The 10,511-nt window shown below is 41.3% G+C and overlaps 1 protein-coding gene across 1 annotated transcript in view; it reads right to left on the bottom strand.

Annotated features, from left to right (window-relative positions):
* Window positions 1-1,247: 1,247 nt before the first annotated feature.
* Window positions 1,248-10,511, bottom strand: part of LOC115787933 (H-2 class I histocompatibility antigen, Q9 alpha chain-like) — a 50,704-nt gene continuing 41,440 nt past the window's right edge. Inside the window, exons 5-8 of the mRNA XM_030740734.1 lie at window positions 9,366-9,461; window positions 2,646-2,663; window positions 1,521-1,589; window positions 1,248-1,278 (exon numbers count right to left, since the gene is read on the bottom strand). Coding sequence (XP_030596594.1) covers window positions 1,543-1,589; window positions 2,646-2,663; window positions 9,366-9,461 — 161 coding nt within the window. The 3' untranslated portion in view covers window positions 1,248-1,278; window positions 1,521-1,542. The remainder of the gene's footprint in view (window positions 1,279-1,520; window positions 1,590-2,645; window positions 2,664-9,365; window positions 9,462-10,511) is intronic.

The following is a 10,511-nucleotide window of genomic DNA, read 5'->3' as shown; positions in this document are numbered from 1 at the left end:
CCTGTTTATCGCTCCCGCACAAGTTGACCGGGCGCACACTCAAACAAACACTCATAACAGTCCAGATTTAGGAGGCAGCGCAAGAATGAGCTCCAGTAAGCGGGGGAAAATATACAAAAAATATAATAAAGAGTGGGAGAAAGAGAGAGCACTTAAAGAATGGATCCGAGTTCAGATGGGAGACAGGTGTCCGAGAAGTGGGTATGCACTATATGCAATGCATAGGGGCGCCTCACAAGAAGGGGGCGCCAAAGCGATGTGGCGAAATCATTTTTCTAGTCGGCATTTTCTGTATTAACAGCTGTGCATATTATATGATCAATAACAGAAGAACGGTGCTGATTAGGCGCCCCTGTGCTCCTTCACCTCCTCTCCTCCTGTCGCCCCCCTTATACACCAATGCACGCACACATTTTTTTTTTGTTTGTTGATTGATGGACAATAAAAGCCTGTAATAGAAGTCTTGTATTTTATAGTCCATGAATAAGTGAAATCTGCACGCATTAATACAAAACACATTGAGACAAAACAAAGAATGAGCTACACTGCTATAGAACTATACTGTTCAAAAGCGGGCTAGTTTTACACAATGTTGTGGGTTGCCAGTTGGGCTTATTTGGGCTTGTTTTCACAGAGCTGAATGCTTGTTTCTGTCGTGAGATCTGGCAACACTGCCCGTAAACGGAACGGATGCAGTGCATTTTATGTGGCTGTCCTCGATCTCTGAGGGGAGAGAAGCTAGAGATTTGAGGCGCCAGCATAGCACGAACAGTTCAGAAACAATTTGAAATGAGAAAAAAAAGCAATTTATTAACTGAGTACGTTGTGTTTTAGACTGCTTATTGCTAGCGGATTTATTTTGACCCAAAGTGCAGCAGTGACCGGTTCTGAATGACGGCTTTGCAGCAGACACCCGGTCCAACTTTTGCCGGTACTGCGTACCGGCGCAGAATCTTTTACACCGGACCGGCTTGCTTTTCACCCCTGTGTGTGTGTGTGTATATATATATATATATATATATATATATATATATATATATATATATATATATATATATACACGTATGTGTGTGTGTGTGTGTGTGTGTTAGTGTTGAATCTAGTTGAAGATTAATACTCATCTGCAACTAGATAAAATTCTTCCATCATTTTATGACTCATGTATTCATCAGTCATAAAATGATGGAAGAATTTTACAAAACCCAAGAAGTTCCAGTTTGTGGAGGACAGCGAGGGCGGCAGTGCCTTCTTGTTTCAGTGCAACATTGATCCATAAACCTGGAGAAAGAAAAAAATCAATATTTGGACTGCTCAGCTCCACAAACAACATGTTTACAACATCATTACAATATTCCTGGTTTCAAGTATCTGCACGAAACGACATTTGTTTTAACTTTTTCATTTTATTAAACTGGTTTTCTGAAAGCATGTCTCTCTTAATATGATTTAAATATAGTAAAGCACTTCATTCTAGTTTTAAAATGAAACATAAAACATGATAAAATTCTGAAGTAACTCACTTTGTGCAGAGCTGTTGGTAATTCAGTAATAAGGAAGCATTTGTAACTGGGCTTCATGGATCTCCACAGCTGCAGGTCAGAAACACACAGTTAGAGCACATCCTGCTCTGAGCTCTCACTAACAGCTGAAACAGGCCTGAAAAGACTGTTTAGATTCAAATACAGAAACAACATTTAATGTAGAGTGCCATGGAAATGTATTTGCCCTTTTCCTGATTTCTTTCTTTTTCATTTATTTTTTTTTTGCATGTTTCAGATCATCAAACAAATTTCAATATAAGACAAAGAAAACCAGAGTAAAATGCAGGTTTTAAATGATGATTTCATTAATTAAGGAACAAAATCTATCCAAACCTTCCTCCCCTGTGTGAAAACTAATTACCCCCTCGTTAAATCATGAAGTAACTGATTAACCACATTTTTTGTAAAAGTTCAGCCTCACTGCCACATTCAGGCCTGATTACTGTCAGACCTGCTGAATCAGTAAATGCCTTAAATAGAAGCTGACAGACAAAGTGAAGCAGCCTCAAAGATCTCAGACAGCAGCACATCATCCACCATCTAAAGAATCACTGACATCTATCAGTCTGAGAGGGTTACAGAGCATTTCTGAGGCTTTGGGACTCCAGAGAACCACGGTGAGAACCGTTATCCACCCATGGAGAGAACCTGGAACAGTGGGGAACTTTCCAGCTACCAAAATTCCTCTGAGAGCCTCAAGGACTCATCCAGGAGGTCACAGAAGAACCCAGAACAACATCTAAAGAGCTGCAGGCCTCGCTTGGCTCAGTTAAGGTCAGAGTTCATGATTGAACAATCAGAAAGATACTGGGTAAAGATGGCCTCCATGGTAGGAGAAAACCACTGCTGACCAACAAGAACACAAAGACTCGTCTCACAAGTTCCTCCACAGTGATGACAAAGACTCACTGCCAGTTATCACAAACACTGGATCACAGTTCCTGCTGCCGAGGGCGCACAACCAGCTATTAGGGTTAGGGGGCAGTTACTTTTGCACACAGGGCAGGCAGGTTTGGTCAGAGCCTGCTGATGTAATATATCACAGTACAGCAGAGACTTTTGCACAGCTCTAAAGAGATGAGAAGAAGACAAAGTCTAACTTACGAGCTGGGGGCCATTTCTCTGAAATAAAATGAAAAAATATAATTTATTAGTTCAAGTTCTACATTTTTACACATTATGTTTGTCATAAAAACAATTTCATGGTTTCTTTTTGTAATTTGGATAAAAAAAAATCATCAAAACATTAAAAACAACGAGTGTACTCTCTAATATGTTCATAGACGTGCTGTTCATGATTAATTATAGTCAGATTAAGGAAACATTCGTACTGGTTCATTTAGCTAATTGTGTGTTTGTTCTTAAATCAAAATCAGGTGAATGAGCAGTTTTTCTAATAATAACCGAGTTGGTGGTCAAGGTTCAGGTAAAAAGAAAAGATGAGAAGAAAAAGAGAACTCCAGAGATCAGACAACATCTACAGGTGGGCTTTTACCAAGAGGGCAAGTTAGGAGATACAGCAGGAACACCACAATACAGCTACTTCTGGCTGTTTCCTTAAACACAGAGGTCACCACAGAGGTCAGCGCCGCATGTTTGATTTGGCACTTTTTACACTGGACGCCTTTTTCTGACATGACCCCACCGTCACCAACACAGCTCGAGGCTGTTGTTGTGATTTGGTCCCTATTAGTAAATGATTTAATAATTGATCAACATACTGATTTATTCTGCCTTACAGAAACCTGGTTACAGCAGGATGAATATGTTAGTTTAAATGAATCAACACCCCCGTAACTGTCAGAATGCTCGAAGCACAGGTCGAGGAGGAGGAGTAGCTGCAATCTTCAATTCCAGCTTATTAATTAATCACAGACCCAAACAAAGTTTTAATTCTTTGAAAGCCTGACTCTAGTCTTGTCCATCCTAATTGGGAAACTCAAAAACCTCTTTTATTTGTTATTTTCTACCGTCCACCTGGTCCTTACTCAGAGTTTCTGTCTGATTTCTCAGACTTTTTATCTGATTTAGTGCTCAGTTGTGGCTCCTCTGAAAAGGAAAGCTTCAAATAAGAAATGACTGACTCCGTGGTATAATTCGCAAACGCACAGCTTAACCTGTTAACTGGCAAGGGCCCGCCCTCGTCCTCCCAATCACGCCCCTCCAGGTCTCACTGTCATTGCCCACGTGAGCGTTGAAGTCTCCCAGCAAGACTATGGAGTCACCAGATGGAGCACTCTCCAGCACTCCGCCCAGCGACTCCAAAAAGGGTGGGTACTCTGAACTGTCATTCGGTGCATAAGCACAAACAACAGTCAGGACCCATTCCCCAGCACGAAGGCGCAGGGAAACTACCCTCTCGTCCACCGGTGTAAACTCCGACGTACAGGCAGCAAGCCGGGGGAATACCAGTGCAGAGCAGCTACCTAAACTCTGCTCCCAGTGAGGTCGATTATCTCGTCAATAGTTTTACATTCTCACTGCGTACGACTTTGGATGCTGTGGCTCCTCTTAAAAGGAAAGCTTCAAATCAGAAGTGCCTGACTCTGTGGTATAATTCACTAACGCACAGCTTAAAGCAGATAACCCGTAAGCTGGAGAGGGAATGGCGTCTCACTAAATTAGAAGATGCTCATTTAGCCTGGAAAAAGAGTTTGTTGCTCTATAAAAAAGCCCTCCGTAAAGCTAGGACATCTTACTACTCATTAATTGAAGAAAATAAGAACAACCCCAGGTTTGTTTTCAGCACTGTAGCCAGGCTGACAAAGAGTCAGAGCTCTGTAGAGCCGAGTATTCCTTTCACTTTAACTAGTAGTGACTTCATGGATTTCTTTACAAATAAAATTTTAGACATTAGAGAAAAAATTATTCATAACCATCTCAAAGATTTATCTTCATGTTTGGCTGCTTTCAGCACTGCTGGTATTTGTTTAGACTCTTTCGCTCTAATTGATCGTTCAGAGTTAACTTCAATAGTTACTTCTGCAGAGGAACGGTTTATTTGAAGAGTTTCAGTCAGGTTTCAGAATTCATCACAGTACAGAAACAGCATTAGTGAAGGTTACCAATGATCTTCTTTGAGCCTCTGACAGTGGACTCATCTCTGTTCTTGTCCTGTTGGACCTCAGTGCAGCTTTGATACTGTTGACCATAACATTTTATTACAGAGATTAGAGCATACTATAGGTATTTAAGGTAGTGCACTGCAGTGGTTTGAATCATATTTATCTCATAGACTCCAGTTTGTTCATGTAAATGAGGAGTCTTCTTCACACACTAAGGTTAATTATGGAGTTTCACAGGGTTCTGTGCTAGGACCAATTCTATTTACATTATGCATGCTTCCCTTAGGCAGTATTATTAGAAAGCATTGTATCAATTTTCATTGTTATCCAGATGACACTCAGCTTTACCTATCAATGAAGCCAGATGATGCACATCAATTAGTTAAACTGCAGGAATGTCTTAAAGACATTAAGGCCTGGATGACCTCTAATATCCTGCTTCTAAATTCAGATAAAACTGAAATTCTTGTACTCGGCCCCACAAATCTTAGAAACATGGTGTCTAACCAGATACTTACTCTGGATGGCATAACTTTGGCCTCCAGTAACACTGTGAGAAATCTTGGAGTCATTTTTGACCAGGATATGTCCTTCAATGTACATATTAAACAAATATGTAGGACCGCTTTTTTGTATTTGCGCAATATTTCTAAAATTAGAAACATCCTTTCTCAGAGTGATGCTGAAAAGCTAATTCATGCATTTATTACTTCTAGGCTGGACTATTGTAATTCATTATTATCAGGCTGTCCTAAAAGCTCCCTGAAAAGCCTTCAGCTGATCCAAAATGCTGCAGCTAGAGTACTGACAAGGACTACCCTTTCTGTGGGGCTATGGAATTGTCAATCAGCCGTGAACAAGGTGGACTTTATCTCAGCTCATGCTAATAATTTATCTCTACAAATACTGGCTCTGACTTAAACTTGGATCAAGCCTGAAAATACTGCTACTCCGGCAGCTCTCTCTAATAACTACTCTTCCAGCCACACATCTCGTCCATCCGGACTCTCAGGGGACAGACTTGCTAATTGCTAATGGCTTACAATACACTACTTTACTGTCGTCAACTTCATATACCTCATTTGAATACCATGCCGTATTGGTTAGCGCTCCAGTTAAACTTGGTATTATTGTCATCTATCGTCCTCCTGGACATCTGGGTGAATTCATAAATGAACTAGACATGTTACTCTCCTCCATTCCAAAGAAGGAGTGTCCCATGCTCATTCTAGGTGACATGAACGTTCACCTTGACAGCCCTGGCTCTACTGACTTTAAATCTCTTATGCACTCTTTTGATTTAGAGCTAGTCCCCAGTCCTCCAACTCATAAAGCCGGTAAAAACCTGGACTTAATTTTCACACGTCATTGTGATACAGAATCACTAAAGGTCACTCCGCTTCATCTCTCAGATCACTTTTTTATTCAGTTCAGTATCCGCATTTCTAGAAAACCTATTGCTGTTCCAGCTATGGTCACTTTCCGTCACAATCTCAGAAACCTCTCTGTAGATCAGTACTCATCACTGGTTGCCACTACTATGCCTTCATTAGGCTCATTCTCCTCTCTCAGCATGAACACTGCCACAGATACACTCTGCTCCACACTGAGCTCCTGTTTGGACAGTTTCTGTCCTTTGAGATCTCGTACCATCCACACTAGCAAGCCACAGCCGTGGCTAAAAAATGAGTCCCTCCGGAAGCTACGTTCCAAACTCCGGGCTGCTGAAAGGAAATGGCATAAAAAGGGCATCATGTCCGACTTATCTAACTATCAGCTTCTTTTGGCTTCCTTCTCAGAACACCTCACAATTGCCAAAACTGAATTTTACAAGGAGAAATTCAGCTCGCTGACAGATTCTTGAAGATTATTCACAGCATTCAGATCACTGTTGAATGCTCCACCTCCTCCTCTGTCTACATGTCTTACAGCTGAAAAATTCACCTCTTTCTTTTCTGGGAAAGTGGTGGCCATCAGCAGTCAGTTCACAGATCTACCCATTGTCTCTGCTTCATCATTCGAGGAAAGTACATTCACTTCATTTCTCCTCTCTCTGAGAAAGAAGCACTGGCCCTCCTAACACGTAGCCGTCCTACTACATGTCCTCTGGATCCGATTCCCACTGACCTTCTACAAACCATCGCAACTACAATTATTCCAGTCATTGCGCATGTAATTAATACTTCCCTATCCACCGGTGAATTTCCGCTTACTTTCAAACAGGCCCAGGTGACACCTCTACTTAAAAAACCTTCTCTCGACCCTGCCCTGGTCGACAACTATCGACCGGTCTCACTACTACCTTTCCTTTCTAAATGCATAGAAAGGGCAGTGTATAACCAGATCTTAGGCTTTCTCTCCCAGAATAACTACCTTGACCAAAACCAATCCGGTTTTAAAAAGGGACACTCCACTGAGACGGCGCTGCTGTCTGTGACCGAAGTCTTAAAAACTGCCAGAGCTGCTGGACAGTCCTCAGCCCTCATTCTGCTGGACTTGTCAGCAGCCTTTGATAGTCAATCATGACCGACTCCTAACTACACTCTCCAATATGGGTATCTCAGATACACCACTATCATGGTTCAGATCTTACCTTGCTGAATGCTCTTTCAAAGTGTCATGGCTAGGACAGTTGTCTTTATCATGTCCACTGACCACTGGAGTGCCCCAAGGCTCAGTACTGGGACCCCTCCTCTTTTCCATCTATACCACCTCTTTGGGCCCAGTTATTTCCTCTCATGGGTTCTCCTACCATTGCTTTGCCGATGATACTCAGCTCTACCTATCATTCCCGCCGGATGACTCTACGATCTTAGCACAGATATCTCATTGTCTCTCAGATATATCCTCATGGATGAAGTCACACCATCTTCAACTTAATCTTACTAAAACTGAACTACTGGTGTTTCCTGCAAAACAGTCGGTCCAACGCAACTTCACCGTAACAATCGATTCTCTCTCACTTTCTCCGGCAAAGGTTGCCAGGAATCTGGGAGTGATGTTTGACGACCAGCTATCATTTACACACCAAGTGGCCTCTGTTGCTCGATCCTGTCGCTTTGCGCTATATAACATCGGACAAATTAGACCGTTTCTAACGCAACATGCTGCTCAGCTCTTGGTGCAGGCTGTGGTCATCTCGCGCCTTGATTATTGTAATGCAGTGCTAATGGGCCTTCCAGCCTGTGCTATTAAGCCATTACAGATGATCCAGAATGCAGCAGCACGTCTGGTCTTCAATCTTCCAAAACGGGCACATCACCCCACTGCTCATTGAGCTTCATTGGCTTCCGGTTGCTGCTCGCATCAAATATAAAGCCTGCACGATTGCCTATAAGGTAATGACAGAACAGGCACCCCACTACTTGCACTTGCTCCTAAAGGCCTATGTTCCATCTCGGTCTTTGCGCTCCTCCACTGAATGTCGCCTTGCCTTACCCAGCATCCACCCAAAGCAATTCAGACTGTTCTGCTCCATAGTTCCCAGATCGTGGAACAAGCTACCTACCTCCACCAGAGCAGCGGAGTCCGTCGCCGTTTTTAAAAAAACTCCTAAAAACTGAGCTTTTTGGAGAATACCTGCACTAACTAAGACAATTACTTTGATGTGTATAGACATACATTTTTAATGTGCCATTGTTTTTTAATGTTTAACTCTTTTAATGTTTTATTTTGTTTTGGCTTTTAGTATTATTGTTTCATCATCGTAAGTCGCTTTGGATAAAGGCGTCTGCTAAATGTAATGTAATAAAGCAGAAAGAGAGAGCAGATTTCTCCCATATTGGCTTCTCTTCATTGGCTCCCTGTTAAATCTAGAATAGAATTTAAAATCCTTCTCCTCACCTACAAGATCTTGAATAATCAGGCCCCATCTTATCTCAAAGACCTCATAGTACCATATCACCCCAACAGAGCACTTTGCTCTCAGACTGCTGGCTTACTTGTGGCTCCTAGGATACTTAAGAGTAGAATGGGAGGCAGAGCCTTCAGCTTTCAGGCCCCTCTTCTGTGGAACCAGCTCCCAGCTTGGATTCAGGAGACAGACACCCTCTCTATTTTTAAGATTAGGCTTAAAACTTTCCTTTATGATCAAGCTTATAGTTAGGGCTGGATCAGGTGACCCTGAACCCTCCCTTAGTTATGCTGCTATAGGCCTAGGCTGCTGGGGGGTTCCCATAATGCACTGTTTCTTTTCATTCACCTTATTTACTTTGTTTATACTCCACTTTGCATTTAATCATTAATTTGTTATTAATCTCTGGCTCTCTTCCACAGCATGTCTTTTGTCTTTTCTCTCCCCTCAGCAGATGACTGCCCCTCCCTGAGCCTGGTTCTGATGGAGGTTTCTTCTTGTTAAAGGGAGTTTTTCCTTCTCACTGTCACCAAGTGCTGCTCATAGGGGGTCGTTTTGACTGTTGGGTTTTCTCTGTATTATTGTAGGGTCTTTACCCACAATACAATGTTGTGATTTGGTGCTATATAAATAAAATTGAACTGAATTTATTTGGTGTATAAATAAAATAAAGCTAAAGTTTCCTAAACATTTCTTGGCTGTTTCATTTGTTTCCACATTCTTACTTATTTAATCCTGTGTGTATTATTATGTATTGTCTGTTGTAACTCTAAATAATGACTGTAATTAAATGATCATTATAGTTACCATCATTATTATTTGTTTGCAGTGTGCAGACAAATCCAGGTTAAAATGAATGTTGTATTCAGTTTGAAGAAACTTATAAATCATGTTTTGGTCTCTCACCTGTTCTCTTTTTGTAAATAATGAATCCAATCACAGCGACAGCAGCGAGAACGACCACAGCAACAACCACAGGGATGATCATGGAGAGAGAACCTCCTGTAGATCAAACAACAAACATAAAGATTAGAAAAAGAGAAAATAAAGAGAAAACAATCCTGTACAATTGAGTCTGTTTATAGTCACTAAATGTTTGAATCACTAATTTCTGTTATGATCCTGAGTCTGCTGATCCAGTGTTTTGGTTTTGAGCTTTGGCTCCTGTTTGTGTTGTTGTTTATTGTGGTTTCACACATTTGGGTTTTGTTTCCCTTTAAGAGATTCTTTTATTGACATGTTTTCTGTTTTTGCTGTTCTGGGTTATGTTCCCAGTGTTAGTGTATTTGTATCCTCAGGCCTCTTTAGTTTATCTGAGTTTTATTCCTGTTAGGGCCTAAGCACGAACTGTGCGAAGGCCCTACTGTAATTGCGCCATTTCTTCTTATTATTATTCAGACGAATTTCTGATGAATGAATCGCTATTTTGAAGGCTTTAACATGCTGAAAAACTCATAAAACTTTGAAGGCACGTCAGGCAGGTGTGAAATTTACGTATTTTAATGGTTTCAGGCACGGGCCATCCAAAATGGTTCTATAGCGCTCCCTAAAGTAGAACCCCACCGCTGTGTTCACGTACATGTATGAAATTTGCTGCAGATATGTAGCATGTCCAGACGCACAAAAACTCCTCTTTGAGCCATGCCGTAAAACCAACAGGAAGTCCGTCATTTTTAATTAAACATGCAAATTTGACAATTTCAACCCCTCAGACTTTTTCTAATATCTCAGAGGTTTTGGATGTTACCAACTTCATATTTGTTTTGTTTAATCTACACACCAAGTGTAATCTAAATTTTTGCCAGGGGGTGTGGCTGTGACACCACTGTGAATTTCGATCATTCGCCATGAAATTTTGATTGGTTCTCATTCATACCTACATAAACCAATCTGGATCAAACTTCTTCAGTAGGCTGAGGGTCCGCCCCTGAACATTTACTGTAAGTAACAGCGCCACCTAGTAAGAACAGGAAATGTCATATTTTACATTTTGAGGTACAGCTTCAAGGTGGTTGAGCAGAACCATCTCAAATTTCCCCTTAAGGAGTTGGT

Source organism: Archocentrus centrarchus, chromosome 11 (genome assembly GCF_007364275.1).
Source record: "Archocentrus centrarchus isolate MPI-CPG fArcCen1 chromosome 11, fArcCen1, whole genome shotgun sequence".
NCBI lineage: Eukaryota > Metazoa > Chordata > Actinopteri > Cichliformes > Cichlidae > Archocentrus > Archocentrus centrarchus.
The sequence above is the reverse complement of the archived record's forward strand: the minus strand, read 5'-3'. Positions and strand labels throughout refer to the sequence as shown.